Source organism: Macrotis lagotis, chromosome 1 (assembly GCF_037893015.1).
Source record: "Macrotis lagotis isolate mMagLag1 chromosome 1, bilby.v1.9.chrom.fasta, whole genome shotgun sequence".
NCBI lineage: Eukaryota > Metazoa > Chordata > Mammalia > Peramelemorphia > Peramelidae > Macrotis > Macrotis lagotis.
In genome coordinates this window covers 141,676,386-141,692,907 of record NC_133658.1, presented here as the reverse complement: position 1 = coordinate 141,692,907, position 16,522 = coordinate 141,676,386, and the positions used below count along the sequence as shown (strand labels likewise).

At 32.4% G+C, this 16,522-nt stretch overlaps 1 protein-coding gene across 4 annotated transcripts in view; it reads right to left on the bottom strand.

Moving 5' to 3' along the window:
- The window catches only part of LOC141514339 (disintegrin and metalloproteinase domain-containing protein 2-like), a 141,683-nt gene that overhangs the window by 41,990 nt on the left and 83,171 nt on the right, over nucleotides 1-16,522 (bottom strand). For all 4 annotated transcript variants that reach the window (XM_074225101.1, XM_074225109.1, XM_074225118.1 and 1 more), the window contains exons 12-15: nucleotides 7,071-7,251; nucleotides 1,311-1,397; nucleotides 990-1,188; nucleotides 598-703 (exon numbers count right to left, since the gene is read on the bottom strand). In XM_074225101.1, the coding sequence (XP_074081202.1) occupies nucleotides 598-703; nucleotides 990-1,188; nucleotides 1,311-1,397; nucleotides 7,071-7,251 (573 nt within the window). The remainder of the gene's footprint in view (nucleotides 1-597; nucleotides 704-989; nucleotides 1,189-1,310; nucleotides 1,398-7,070; nucleotides 7,252-16,522) is intronic.

Genomic DNA, 16,522 nt, shown 5'->3' with positions numbered 1-16,522 from the left:
CAAATATATTTATAACAGCTCTTTTTGAAGTGGAAATCGAGAGAATGTCCTTTAATTGGGGGATGGTGGAATGAGTTTGTGGTATATGATTGTAATGGAGTATTATTACTGGGCTAGAAGAATTGACTGAATAGAATTATTTCAGAAAAACATGGAAAGACTTATGTGAATTGATGCAAAGTGAAGTGAGCAGAACAGAAGAACATTATACCCAGCAAAAGTAACAGTTTATAATGACCCCCTGTGAATGACTTAGCTATTCATAGCAAAACAGTCTAAGACAATTCCAAAGAATTCATGATAAAATATGTTAACTACCTCAAGAGAAAGAGCTGATGGAATCTGAATGCAAATTTAGGCATACTATTTTTCTCTTCCTTTTGATCTGCATCTTCTTTCACAACATATTAGTCAATATGGTGATTTGTTTTCCATGTTTTTCATGATTAAACATATCTAATCTGTATTAAATTTCTTACTGTCTTGGGGGAGGGGAAGTAAGGGAAGAGAAATTTTGAAATAAATTTTTTAAATTAATGTTAAAAATGTATTTTACATGTAACTGAGAAAAAATAAAATATTTTTTAAAAAACATACCTATAGAAGCAATTTCTGTATCCTTTTTTAGTGCGACCACAGTGTCCTGACCGATCTGCCTTAGAATTAATTTCTTCAAAACATTTGGTAGGACCAACAGCTGAGTCTAAAAAATGACAGGTAAGTAGGTCATAATTTAAAAATAAAAGTAACAGATTTATAAAAATAGAATCTTTTCAAAGTGTATTTTTACAAACATTAAGATTTTAATTTATCTATTTTTCAAAAAATTTTAAGCCTTCAGGGAAACAAAGATAATTTATTTTCTTTTATTAAAGATTTTATTTGAGTTTTACAACTTTTCCCCCAATCTTACTTCCCTCCCCCCACCCCCCCCCCACAGAAAGCAATCTGTCAGTCTTTACTGAAACAAAGGTAATTTTAATAAATACCTTGACCAAATATTTCTCGACATTGGTCATTTGGATCTGGGCATTTTCCTTTATAACAGAAAGCTGTTTTGTTCCGGCAATAATGTCCATCTTGAACATGTAAGTCAGGTTGACAGAATTCAGAGGATCCATTACAATATTCAGGAAGATCACAATCTATATCACTAGGTTTTCTACACTGTGTACCTCTTTGACGAAACTTATAAAGCCAAGGAAGAGGAAAAGCAGGAAGAGATAAAGAATAAAATGGAAAATGGATTCAAAAGCCTTACAGAATTATGGGTGACAGGCATTCAATTACTGATATAACACAGATCTTACCTTACAGTTTTCACAGCAGTTTCCCTGGGCACACACTGCTCCAATTTTCAGTCTACAATTTGCAGTATCACAACAAGTAATACAACTCTGAAAATACATAAAATATTATGAAGTTTTGACCAATCTAATTTTGTTTTGAAGAATATTTTAAAGCTAATGAAAACTTTTTAAAGGCTATATAATATTAATAACATAGTATAACTATAATATAAACATTTGTTTCATCTAAAATGGATGAATTCATGTTATTAATGCACTATACAATTCAAAAACAATGAAAATGGTTTGATGTAAAAGCACACTCTGTGGCCTTGAGGATCATTCAAGACCCTAGAGACTACTTAAAATCTATTTAAAGTGACTTCTCCAAGAAGAAAAGAGAAAAAAGGTGTATATATATATATATATATATATATATATATATATATACACACACACACACACACACACACACACACACACACATAAATACAAGTTCATAACAATGATATAACAACTTGCACTTTACAAAAAAACACAGTTTTTCACTCATGGTCTTTATATGGATCCATATTTAAAGTTGTATAATTCATTTTTTATCTTTAAAATATGGATATATAAAGACCATATATAATTATTAATATGTGAATATAATAAATTTATAATTATATATAAACATAAATAATTGATCATTATATTTAATTATAATATATAAAGAACAAAGATATAAAATGGCACCTATTATGCACATTATTAGACCATCTAGACTTCATTATAATGGATGCTCATGAATCAGAAGGCACTATTATTCCAAGCCCATCATTCCATACCTGGTTTTGTTTTCTTCAGTGCTATTCCTCACCTATGCCTGAAATAGTATATCCTATCTTATAGCTTTGGAATTGTCTCGTATCAGTGTCTTGTTCTGATTGGCGAAGTCACTCACAATTCTTCATCATACAACATTGCTGTTATTCTGAAAATGTTCTCTTTGTTCTGCTTGCTTCATTTTATATAAATTCATGAACATCATTCCAAGTTTTTCTAAAATTATCCTGTTTGTCATTTCTTATACCACAATCATATTCCAATATAATCATGTACTATAACTTATTCAATCATTTCCCAGTTGATGGGCATCTCCTCAATTTGTGATTCTTAGCCACCACAAAAAGAGCTGCTATAAATAGTTTTGTATAAGTAGGTCCTTTTCCCTCTTTTAAAGTCTCTTTTGAGATATAGATCCTGGGTCAAAGGGTATGCAGTTTTAGAGTCCCTTTGACATAGTTCCAAATTGTTCTCCAGAATGGATAAATCAGTTCACATATCTACCAATAGTGTATTAATGTTATGGTTTTCCCACATGCACTACAACATTAGTTTCTTTTTTGTCATATCAGCCAGTCTGATAGGTGTGGGATGTTACCTCAGAGTTGTTTTAATTTGCATTACTCTAATCAATAGTGAGCTAAAGCATTTTATATGATTAAGGATAGCTTTGATTTCTTTATATGAAAACTATTCATATTCTTCCACATTCATCAACTAGGAAATGACTTATATTCTTATGAATTTGACTCAGTTCTTCATAAATTTGAGAAATGAGGCTTTTATCAAAAATATTTACCATCAACTTTTTTTAATTTATTTTTGACCTTTTTCTGTCTGCTATTTTTCTACTGCCCATAAACTGTTTTTACAATAAACATTTTTATTTCCTTTCCCCTCACTCTCTTTAAATCTACAATCTGGCTTTCAACTTTATCTAAAACTACTTTCTATAAAGTTAATGATGGTCTTTTAATTTCCAAATCTAATGACCTTTTCTTAATCCTCACCTTTTTGATGTCTCTGACACTGTCAGTCACTCTCTTCTTGATATTCTCTTCTATATTTCTGTGACTATTCTCTCCTGGTTATTCTATTATCTATATGATCACTCTTTCTCAGTTGCCTGAACTGGATCTTCATTCATATCATGTTGCTAACTGTGAATGCTCTAAGTGGTCCTATCTTGGACCTTCCTCTCTAAGCTTTTTCAACTTGGTGATCTTAACAGTTCCCATGGACTCAATTATCATCTAACACGTCTTAAATCTACTTATTCAGTCCTAACCTCTCTTTGGACCTATAATCTCCCATCTTCAATTACCTATTGTATATCTTGAATTGCATGTCCAGGAAACATCTTAAACTCACTATCTCCAAAACTGAACCAATCTTTTCCTTCAAATCTTCTTTTCTTCCAGACAGCTCTATCATTGTAGAAGGCACCACCATTATCCTGGTCAGGTTTGAAATCTAGATGTCATCCTTGACATCTCTTAACTCCATATCCAACATAGTGCTAAGATCACTCCATTTTACTTTCACTACATCTCTTGCATAAGTCCCTTTCTCTTCTCACTGCCTTAGCCTTTATTCAGCCTGAACTGCTGCAATAGACTTTTAGGTGTTCTATCTGTCACAAATTTCTCCCCTTTTTAGTTCATCCTCCACTCATGTTTCATTAATCTTCCTAAAGCACAGTTCTGACCATATCAACACCCCAAAACATACTTACACTCAATAACCTCTAATGGCCCTGTCACCACCAAGATCAAATATAAAATCTTTTCTTTGGAGTTGAGAGTTCTTTACAAGCTGACCTTCCCTCTTTCCAATCTTCTTATACTTTATACTCCATGACATTCTTATAATGCAGTGTCATTGACTTACCTGGTATTCCTTGAATAAGACATCCCATAACTCCTAACACTAGACATTCTCTCTGGCTATTCTTCAAGCCTGATTTTTTTCCTTTCTCATCTTCTTTGCTAAAGAAAGCAAAGTTCCCCTTTTATGGATCTCCCTTAATTCTAGTGCCTTTTTACTGTTGATTATATGCAACTTATTCAACATTTGGTTTTTGAATAATGTCTTCCTGATTAGACTTGGAAACCCTTGAGAGCAGGGAATTCTCTTACCTTTCTTTTACACTTACCATAGCAACTTCCTCGGGTACTGACTGACTGAGGACTTAGGTTCTCACTTTGTTTAAAAAGATAACTGAAGCCATTTATCATAAATTCCTTCTTCTCTTGTACTTTTAATCTCAAAACCCTTTGACATTATTTCATACCTCACTGTTCCTTTTCCCAAACCTCTGATAAAGGGTTTTCCTTGCCAAAGTCAAACCCCATATATACATAAATATATATATATATATATGTATAATATATACATATTATAATACATGTATTATACATGTATAATCCATTCCTTCCAGTCTTAAGTGGATTGTATCATCTAGCACCATCCCCACCCCCAGCCCACCCCCCCAGCCAAATCTTCAACCTCTCACTTTAAACTTATTCCCTAGTTCTTAAAACATACTCAAGTCTCTCATAAAAAGACCTCTTCCCTGAACCCTCTACATTGTTGTCTTTATTTCCTCTCCTGCCACCACTCAACCTTTTACAATCTATTTTCTGACATCATTAATTTTCTGAAATTCCTTTCTCCAAAATTATTAATGATATCTCAGTTGTCAAATCTAATGGTTTCTCAGTGCTCATTCTTCTTAATTCTTCTGCTCTATTTGACATTGTTGACCAAGATCTCTCTGGGTTTCCTCACTCCACTTTCTCTAGGGCTGCTTCCTACCTCTCAATTGTCTTCCTCATTCTCCTTTACTGACTCATCTTTCACATAATGCCTAGGTTCTGTCCTTAGCCCTTTTCTCTTCTCCTTCTGTACTATCTCTCTTACTAATTTCATTAGTTTTGATGGGTTTAATATCATTTCTCTATATAGATACCTTCAAGATCTATTTATCTAGCTCTAGCCTCTCCTTTAAGCTTCTGTTCTTCCTCACAAATTGCTTAATACACATTTGAAACTGGATGTCTTAAATTCACCATGTCTAAAACTGAATACAATATTCCTAACTCCCTCAAACTTTGCCCCCGTTCCAAACTATTTCTTTTTTTCCTTTTTGGGGGTAAAGCAAGGGGGTTAAGTGACTTGCCCAAGGTCACACAGCTAAATAATTATTAAGTGTCTGAGGCTGCATTTGAACTCAGGTCCTGCTGACTACAGGGTCAATGCTCTATCCATTGTGCCACCTAGTTGCCCCCTTCCAAATTATTTCTGTTGAAGGTATTATTATTTGTTCAGTATCTCTGGTTCATAATTACCACATTATACTAGATTCCTCTCTCTCTCTCCATACAATCAGTTGACAAGTATTGCTGTTTCTATATTCACAATATCTTTCATATTTCTCTTTTCTCCACTCACACAGATAACACCATAGGTAACACCTTCATATTAATACAATAACTTCCAACCTGCCTGAATCTCATCAGTCCAAAATCATTTTCTTTAAGTAATTTTTCCTGCTTAATAAACTCTGTTTTCTTCCTGTTTGTCTTACATAAAATATAAACTCTTTTGTTTGGTTTCTCTTCACAAACCTCAACCTATCTTTCCAGTATCATTAAACATTACCCCTTACCACACTCTAGTCAAGGGAAACTGGTCTTTACTAAGTTCATCATGGACAATATTCAATATCTCCACAATTCCTCCAGATCTCTGCTATATAGAGTCCTTCTTTTCTTTTGATATGCATCTTAGGAACATGAAGCCTTTCTTGATTCCCTAACTCCTATTGCCCTCCCTTCCCAGATTCTTCTGTATTTAATTTTTTTGCTTATATTTGAACTTATTGACTTTATGATGTATATGTTTGTATAAGTTCTTGATCTTTTGTGTATGTTCCAAGCTTCTTGTGAGTAGACCCTGTTTCATTCTTTGAACTTGAATCCCTGGTGCTTGGCCCATAGGAGGTACTTACTAATTACTTGCTCATTGATTGATTGATTCTATAAAATGCTTCTTTATACAATTCTGAGGAATCTAGCTTAAGTTTTTTCTTATAGCTGTTTATTCACACTTTCACTACTTTGGTTGAGAAATTGTGGATAGAAGAGTTATGAGGCATTTAGAGACCCCATATTTCTTCCTAGATGGTATTGCTAAAATTATCTCCCTATATTCCTGTGCACCTGAAGGCAAGGGGAAAAGGGAGTGCAGACATTGCACACAAGACAAGTTGAAAGGCAGTACAGCAGGGACTAAATTAAAAACAAAAGACTTGGTTTTAAGTTTGGATCTACCTCCACAAGCCACATAATCATGGGGAAATCAGTAAATTTTATTAAATTTCCCTATCTCACAAATATGATAAATGATTCTTTTACTATGCCAAGAGAAAAGTATTTTGTATAATAAATAATAATTTTCAAAGATGAACTATTCATATATTTCAAGTATTTTTCTATAAACCATGTTAATTTGGATTATAAGATTGGCAAGATCCCATCAGCCTTGGGGTTCCATCTCATCACTACCCTCTGTCTCTGTTTGGAATCATGAACTCCAAACCTCCATTGATGGAAAGACCCCAGCTCAGGCATCCTGATTCATACCTTCTCATCTGGGCTACATTGGGACTTTTCTGACTGATTCCTACATTATGCCCCACATCAGTTACCTCTGCACCCTACTAAGCGCTACCTTTTCAGCTTCTTCTTGTAATCTGTCTTCCCCCATTGTAATTGAAAGCTTGAGGGCAAGAACTGTCTTTCTGTTTTCATATTTGTAACCCTAGATCAGTGACTGACAAACAGGCATTTCTTAAATATTTATTGACTGACTGACTGACTGAGGGTACTATAAAAAGAATAAAGAAAAGGAATATGACATTTAAAAAAAATTCTAATAGTCATCACTCACTTGATCTGCACCACAGTCACATTCTTCACCTATTTCCAGGATGCCATTACCACAAGTGGAAGTCCTATAAGATGGATCTAAGTGTGGTTGATTCTGAAGACATTCAGCCTTTTTTGTTGATACAAAATTCTTAAAGTCTGCTATACTACAGGTACTAAATGCTTTCACACCATTGGACCTCCTAAAAAATAAATTGGATTAACAGGGGTTTTTCCTTTAAATCCAGTCTATGCATGTTCCATGTAATGTAACATTATAGAATCTACAAAATATAGTTTATGCTCTATTTTTCCATGTTAAATTTGCCAAATATGGGAGAAGAAATCTTCCAACTAATTGCACAATGGCTTGAAATTGCATTATAAGAATATACTTAAATTGTTTATATTAATTTTTTAGTTTCCTATCTGCAAATTGAGGTTATGGACTCAACATTGGTTGAGTTCTAAAATCTAATTATTTACAAAAATGTAATTAAAACTAAATTATAAAACAAGAAATACTGGTTTATAATTCAAGAGGACTTTTAAAAAATTACCCAAGTTAAAATGGCCAAAATTTACTGCAATTACAGAAAATAGGAATAATACTTTTTTCCTTAATAGAAATTTTTTTGTTTAAATCTCATTGTACTTTGGGAAAAGTATTTTTGTAGTTTTCAACATTTTGACTTCCAATTTTTTTCTCCCTCTCTTCATTCTCTTCCCCTTTCCCAAGATGGCAAGCAATATAATATAGGTTATCCATGTGCAATCATGTTAAATATATTTCTGCATCATCCGTTCTATGAAAGAAGAAGCAGGGAAAAGGGAAAAACCGTGGGAAAAAAAAGTGAAAATAGTATGCTTCCATCTGCATTTAGACTCCATAGTTCTTTCTCTGGATAAGGATAATATTTACTATCCTGAGTCTTTTGGAATTGTCTTGTATCATTAGAAGAACTAAGTTGATCATAGTTGATCACTGTAAAATATTGTCGTATGATGTTTTTCTAATTCAGACCACTTCATCAATATCAGTTCATAGAAGTCTTCCCAGATTTTTTCTGAAATCCACCAATTCATCATTTCTTACAGCACAATAGAATTCCATTACATTCATGTACCACAAACTTTTTCAGTCAATATGGGTAGCCCCTCAATTTCTAATTCTTTGCCACCACAAAAGAACTACTATAAATATTTTGGTACCTGTGGGTGCTTTTCCATTTCCTCTTTGGGATAAATACCTAGTTGTTTCTTGATGGATCAAAAGATATGCACAATTTCTTTGCTCTTTGGACATAGTTCCAAATTGCTCCCTAGAATTGCTCTCCACAACTCCACCAACAATGTATTTCCATAACCCTTCCAACATTCATCGTTTTTCTTTTCTGTCATATTAAGCAATCTGATAGATTTGAGTTTGTTTTAATTTGCATTCGTCAATCAGTTGTGATTTGGAGTATTTTTTTTCACATGACTAGAGATAGCTTTGATTTCTTCTTGGAAAAACTGCCTTTTCGAAAAATGGGGACTCATTTTTCTAAATAGTTGAGAAATAAGGTCTCTAATAGTGGATACAATACTCTAAAAGTTCCTTCCAATTTTCTGCTTTCCTTCTAATCTAGACTGCATTGGTTTTGTTTGTGCAAACCCTGTTTAATGTAATGTAATTAAAATTGCCTATTTTATATCTTTTAATGCCCTTATTTTTGTTTAATTTGCTTCTAATGTCCTCCTTTATTTCTAAGTTATATACACATTTTGACCTTAGCCCATTTTACAAGTGATATTTTTTTTTTAGATTTTTGCAAGGCAAATGGGTTTAAGTGGCTTGTCCAAGGCCATATAGCTAGGTAATTATTAAGTCTGAGACCGGATTTGAACCCAGTTTACTCCTGACTCCAGGGCTGGTGCTTTATCCACTATGCCACCTAGCCGCCCCTACAAGTGATATTTTGATCTATATTTATTTTCTGCCAAACTGCTTCCTAGTTTTACTGAAAATTTTTTGTCAAATAGTGAGTTCTTATCCTTAAAGCTTGAATTTTTGAGTTTGTCAAATACTACATTACTAAATTATTGTATACTCTATACTTAAATCTATTCCACTGATGCACCACTCTGTTTCTTAGTCAGTCAGTACCAGATTATTTTGATTATTACAATTTTATAATTAAGTTTGAGTTCTGGTATCTTTAAACTACTTTTCTTCACTTCTTTCATTTATTCTCTTGATATTCTTAATCTTTTGTTTTTCCAAATGAATTTTGTTATTACTTTTTCCTAGATCCAATAAATAACTTTTTGGGTTGATTGGTATGGCACTGAGTAAGTAAATTAGCTTAGCTATAACCATCATATTTATTATATTGGTTACCCATGAGAAAGTAATATTTCTCCAATTGTTTAGATATGTATTTGTGTAACTAGTGTTTTCTAACTGGGTTCATGTCATCTATGAACTAGTTTTAATAGGGAGATTCCCAAGTTTTTAATATAGTCTCAAGTTATTTTAAATAGAATTCTTCTTATCTCTTTCTGTTGAATTTCTAATGTTTGTATATGGAAATGTTGATGACTTACATGGATTTATTTTATTTCAAGATTTAAACAATTTTTAACAGACATAAACAATCACAAGTGTAAGTTAAGAGTGATTGATCATGGGAGTTCTTGATCATTCTGATGAATAATTCCACTAAATCAACAAGTATTATTAACATCTACTCCATACTAGTCACTATGCTAAGCACCAGTAAAACAAAGGAAAAAAAAGTAAAGGAATGCAAAAAATAAAAGGAGCATGAAAAGTGGAGACCTGGGGTAGGGGATGTACCAATGTTGGGGTACCATGATGAAATCCTAAGAGTCAGAAGTAGAACCAAGAGAAGGATTTCTCAAAATAGAGCTTCTAGGAGAAATTCACCATGAGAGAAGGGAGCTTCATTATTATATGGATATTTCCAACATGGGAAAGAAGGAATTTCCATAGTGAGAAGCTGTAGGGTCAGAACCCTATTAATTTGTTGAGATTATGGGGTATGGGTTTTTATTTAGAGACATCCAAGAGATCTTTCCCATGGATAGTGCCTTGATGATAGTACACAGGGAATTAAAAATGATTCATGGCTGGGGCTCAAAAAAAATCCTTTCAGAGGAGTCACTCCTCTCTGTGATTTATAAGAGAAATCTTACAGACCAACTCTTACTTTTGATCTCATTCTATTTTTTATATTAAATTTTTTCTCTCATTTTTCCTCACCACTCCAATCCATCCAATTGAGAAAGTAAGAAAAACAAAAACACCTATTATTGTATTAATTGTTCCCTTCATTGCACTCACTTTTATAATGATTACTGAAAGTGTACTAACCATGGGGGTAAAACAAATGTAGCTGCTGTTACTTAAACAGACAGACAAGGAAGATGTTGCTAAATTCTATGTCATTCAGAAAGGAATATTTTGGCCAGCATATTAAAAAGCAAATAGGATCAAATTATGGAACTAAGATGCAAAAAAAGAAAAAAGTGATCAAATGAACATATCTAGCCAACAAATTTGATACTATATTTCTTAATAAACTAAAAAATAGCAAAATCAGTAATACTAAAAATCTGATGAACACAAAATGCAAAAAGAAGCACAAGTAGATGTGGAAAAATACAAATGCAAGGATGAATGACATCAAATTGAAGCCTATTTATTAAGTCTAGAATGGAGAGGAAGGAAAGTTTTGAATATAACTAAATATTTTAAGAATAAGGGATTCAATACAATCCATCAATTTAGAAAATGGTGTTATTTTATATTTATATCATACCAGAATACTTTTATCTCAACAATGAGTAATTTTATAGATATGCATTATAATTAAAGTGTTCAAAAAATTGTTTTAGAAAGTTCTTAGAAATCATCTAGTCCTATCCTCTCTTTTAATATATGTTCAATTTTTTTCCTGCTTTCTTACTCTGAAAGATCAGGTGTTCTCCCCATACCACTAAAGATGGAGCATTTGGGTTTATCATAACACAGAAGTATTAAGATACTGAAACAGATTACTAGAGAATGTTTCTCCATTCTTCTTCTTGGAGACATTGAAAGAGAGCAGAAAAATCAACAACAAAAATTCACAACATAAAAAGTGATAAACAAGGAAGCTATATAACATGGAAAATAATCAGTTGTAAATATATATTCCAAATGCTTTAATATCTAAATATAAAAGGAAAAAATTAACAAAATTACAAGACATAGACAATAATGCAATAGTGGCAGGAGATTTCATTGTCCCTCAGTTTTGGACAAATCTAATAAAAATATTAACAAAAGAAAAATATAATTGAACAAATTGCCAGAGAATATTATTCATTATAGCAAAAAATTACAAATTCAGAAAGTTCCCCCAAGAGAAGGAACTAGTACCTCTATAACAATCGCAAACAAGGATTTAGAAGCAATGTATATATTTTCAAAAGGGAATCCATGAGTACCTAAGAAACATGAATCAAGAAATAAGAAAAAATAGAAAAACTAAGGAGGAAAGAATTTAAAGGAGAATATGTAACTTAGAAGAGGAAGCAGTCAACCAAATAAGAAATGAATTTCTTGAAAATTCAATTAATCAAATAGAAATCATGATTTAACAACACAATTAAATATTTCTGGGCAGCTAAATGTCATAGTAGATAGAGCACTGGACACAAAGTCAGGAAGACCTGAGTTCAAATTCAGTCTCAGATACTTGACACCAGTTGTGAATGCCATGCCAAAAAAATAAATATTATATATTTCAAAAAATAAATGAATCCTGCCCAAATCTATTAGAACAATTGAACAAAGAAAAGAAAGAAGCAGTTACAAAGAAAGAAAAAACACAGACTACACAAAAGATGAATTTATTCTATTCCAATGGATTTGGGGATAAGAGAAGAAAGAATAAAAGGAAAATTACAATGTTGTATAAAAGAAGAATGAAGTAGAATTTGCTATGTAAGACAAACATGGAGGAAGATATGAGTATCATGGTCATCAAATAAATCTCAGTTTTCTCTAAAACAGAAAAAGTAGGATTTAAGATAAACACAATTTGATGTAGAAAAAAGAAATCAAACAACAGAGAAATAATGAGGATAGAGAGGGAGGGCATTCTCTTCTATCCTGAAAGGAAAGGGAAAAGGGAAAAACAGGAAAGATCTAGAATCTAAAAACGAACTTATGGTTACCTTTTAGGTAACTGAGGAATAACTGAATAGATTGTGGTTTATAAATGTAATGGAGGATTATTGTGCCTTAAGATATGATGAAGATAATTCCAGAGATTCCTGGGTATTATAAACTGATCCAGAGTAAGAAGAATCAAAAGAATAATTCATACAAGAACAAAACCATTATAAAGAAAAGCAACTTTAAATAGCTTTAGAATGACCAGTTATGTTTCCATAGGACCTATGATTAAGTATGTTACCCGTCTCTTGAGAGAGAAGTGATTGACACATGAATTTGCTTGTTTGACTATGATTAGTTGTAATAATGGATTTTTCTCTTCTTTTTTTTCTTCTCACTTTTTAATTACAGAAAGAGACCATAGGAAACTAGTTTAGCAATAGTAATATGTCCAAAAAAAGAATTAAATTAACTAACTTTTTTTAATTACACAGTAGTTCAGAAGAAAGCACAATTACTGAAATTTTGAAAGTAATGTACAGAATTTATTTTATACTTTTTAAAAAGTGGTTTAAAATTAACATTCACAGTTTGATACAGAATGCTGCTTTGTTTTCTGTTATGTACATGGAAGTGCTCCTTTTTTTAGATGAAGTTCTAAATAAGAATGTTTCAAAGAAAAAGTGGTTAAATTAAGGTGCATAGATGTAATGGGATATGATTATCTGTGTTTTGTTTTAAGAAATTATAATTATGGAGTATTCAAGAAAACATGAGAAGAACTTTATGAGCTGATAAAAAATAAAATAAGAACCTGGAGAACAATTCATACAGTGACTATAATAAAGTAAATGGAAAGGATAGCAGAAAAAAATGAAATTTAACAATGAATAATTATAATGACTAAGTTTGACTCTAAAGAGGAGATGAAAATATATTCTTTTTTGGTAGAGGTGGGGAATTATGAATGTGAAAAAACTAATAAACTTTAATATCCAGAAGAATTGATGACTAGTTTTGCTGATATGTTTTTCTTCCTTTTCTTTCATTTTTTATTTTTTGTAACAAGGACTATAAAGACTTTGTTAGAAGGGTAGGGAAGAGAGAAGACACTATTTGGAAATAAATATGATGAAAATAAAATATTTACTTAAATGAAAACTGTTTTTAAATTAAAAAAAGTAATAGGGACTTCCAGGGTAGAGCCAAGATGGTAGTGTGAAACTAGCATATTCCTGGAGCTTTTCACCTCACAAAGCTAAATGAAGCCTCTGCACAGACATTAAAGCTACAGATCCCATCAAAAACAGACAAGATCCAAAGAAGTTGTGAATCTTGTCATGGAGGATCTTCAGTGAAGATATGTCTTTGGGAGAAAAGGGGAAGTAAAGCATAGGAGGCATGAGAGGGGGAAAACCAGTTAGATAGCAAGCCTGCAGGGAGGGTCCCATCCCCAAACAAAGTCTGAACCCTGAGAACACTGGGGCAGAAGTAAGGACTGGTTTGGGAACAAAACCACTGCATAGGTAGTACCTGGATATAAAGGAGGAAAAAACCTCTGCAAAGGCAATTCCTGGACTAAATAAGAACACCTTGGTCAATGACAAGGCAGGAATCAGACCCCAGGCCCAGCATAAAAAACTTGGGAGTTAGACACTATGAGCAAAAAAATCTAAAAGAGCATTCACTAGAGAAAGCTACTATACAGATAGAGATGATGACCTCATAAAAAGAAAATAGTGAAAAATTGACTTCAGGTAAAATCTCAAAATAGTGTGTGAATTTGACTCAAATCCAAAAGCTCTTCACAGAGGAGCTTAGAAAAGAATTTAAACCCAAAGAAGAGAGGAGGAAGAAAAATGGAATAAAGAAATGAGAGTTATGCAGGAAATTTATGAAAAATTGACCAAAGAAATCAACTTCTTTAAAAGTAAAAATAACCAACTGGATAAAGAATGTAACTCTTCAAAAAATAAAATAAGCCAACTGGGAAAAGAATGCAACTCAGCAAAGTGTAAAATTAACAAATTAGAAAAAGAAACACAAAAGCTAACTGAAAAAATAAAACTCTAAAAATTAAAATTGGACAAATAAAAACTAATGAATCTATAAGACTACAAGATTCCATCAAACAAAGTAAAAAGGCTGAAAAAATGAAGAAAATATAAAGTACCTTTTAGGAAAAACAAATCTAGAAAATTAATCCAGGAGAGATAATCTACAAATTAATCGATGACTAGAAAGCCTAGATCAAAAAAAGAACCTGGAAATTTTCCAAGAAATTATCAGGGAAAACTGTTCAAATCTATTAGAGCAGAAAGACAAAATAACCATTGAAAGAATAGACAGAATTCCTCCAGAAAGAGACCACAGGAAAAAAAATTCCAAATTGTCATAGCCAAGTTCCAGAATTCTCAAATAAAGGACCAAATAACTGCAAGTGGCAAAAAAAAAATTAAATACAAAGAAAATACAATCATACTTACACAATTTCAACATTGAAGGACTGGAGGACCTGGAATACTGGGTATCAGAGGGCAAAGGATTACATTGGTTTACAACCAAGAATTTATTACCCTGCAAAATTCAGTATATTCTGTCAGGGAAAAGATAAACATTGAATCAAATAGATCCAGAATTTCCTGACAAAAAGACCAGAACTGAACAGAGAATTCAGTCTCCAAAGACAAGACTCAAAAGATGCATAAAAAAAGGCAAATGAAGGGGGGGGGATGTTAGTCAAGAAAATCAAATTGTATACAATCCCTTAAGGGAAGATAACACTTGTAACTCTTGAGAATTTTATTTCTCTTAAGATGGTTAAAGGGTTGAATTGATAAGATTGTATTTAGAGCATAGGGGTATGGTCGGTTCTTGTCTGCACTGAAGAGAACCAAGATGACATCACTATTTTTGAGACCATATGAAAGCCCAGATGACAAGCTGGTGTATTTACTCTAAACTTATGCATCCCAGTTTCCTTTGACCTAATTTAATTTTGTCTTTCATAAAGTTTAGCCCTTTCTCTATTGAGGGCATCCTATGCTGAGTGGTCTGGAGTCTCCCATACCTTACAATCAATTGTAAAGTTCTTGAGAGACCTTCAGAGTGTCTCAGAATTTAGAGCCCTTAGTTAATTAAATCAGAAGTGACTTTAGGGGCAGAGGGTAAGAACCTACTTAGAAAGGTTTCACCTAATCTATACTTCAATTTGTAAGGATTTAAATACCATGGCTGGGAGCTAAACAACCAAGCAATCAACCTGTGATTATACTTAATTGACAGTCCTTTGAGCTTTTCAAGCAATTAGCCAACTTTTGATTGAAAGTACTTGATTGATAGTACTTCTATCAATAAATTACAGCAAGTGAAGAGGTGCAAAGATTGATTATAGTAGAGGAAAAGAAAGGAGGGTATAAACACTGAGTAAATTCTGTTTAATAGATTTGACCCAGAGTGGGAATAAGATATTCTCACATGGGTTTAAAAAATCTATCCTAGTCTACAAGGAAGGGGGGAGGGAAAGAAAAGGGAAGAAGGGACTAACAAAATTGAAGGTGATGGTATAAGTGGAAATAAACTAAAAGCTAAAATTTAAAAGAAAAGTTAAAGGGAAAGGGGAATAAAACTTTTGTGAGGAGGAATAATAGGAAAGGAAACAGAAAAATATAAATGGGAAAAGATACATTGAGGGAAATACAGAATTAGTAATCTTAACTGCAAATGTGAATAGGATGAACTTTCCTATGAAGCAGAGGTAGAAAGCAAAATGAATTAAAAACCAGAATCCTACAATATTTTGTTTACAAGAAACACAATTAAAGCAGAAAGACACACACAGTGTAAAGGTAAAAGACTGGAGCAAAATATATCATTTTTCAGCTGAAATAAAAAAAAAAAAAGCAGATATAATGATTTTGATCTCAGTTAAAAGTAAAAGCAAAAGACACCACAGACAATGAAGCTATAGCATTTTTAACATGTATGCAACTAGTGATATAGTGTCGAAATTCCTACAGAAAAAGGAGATATTGCAAGAATATATAGACAGCAAAACTTTAATAATGGGGGACCTCAAAATCCCTCTCTCAGAACTAGATAAATATGATCTACAAACTAGATAAATCTATCTACAAAATAAATAAGAAGAAGTTAAAGAGGTAAATAAACTCTTAGAAAATTTAGATATAATAGACCTCTGGAGATAATTTAATGGGGATGTACAGGACATAGATACCAAAATTGACCATGAACTAGGGCATAAAAGCCTTATAATCAAATGCAGAAAGGTAGAAATAATAAAT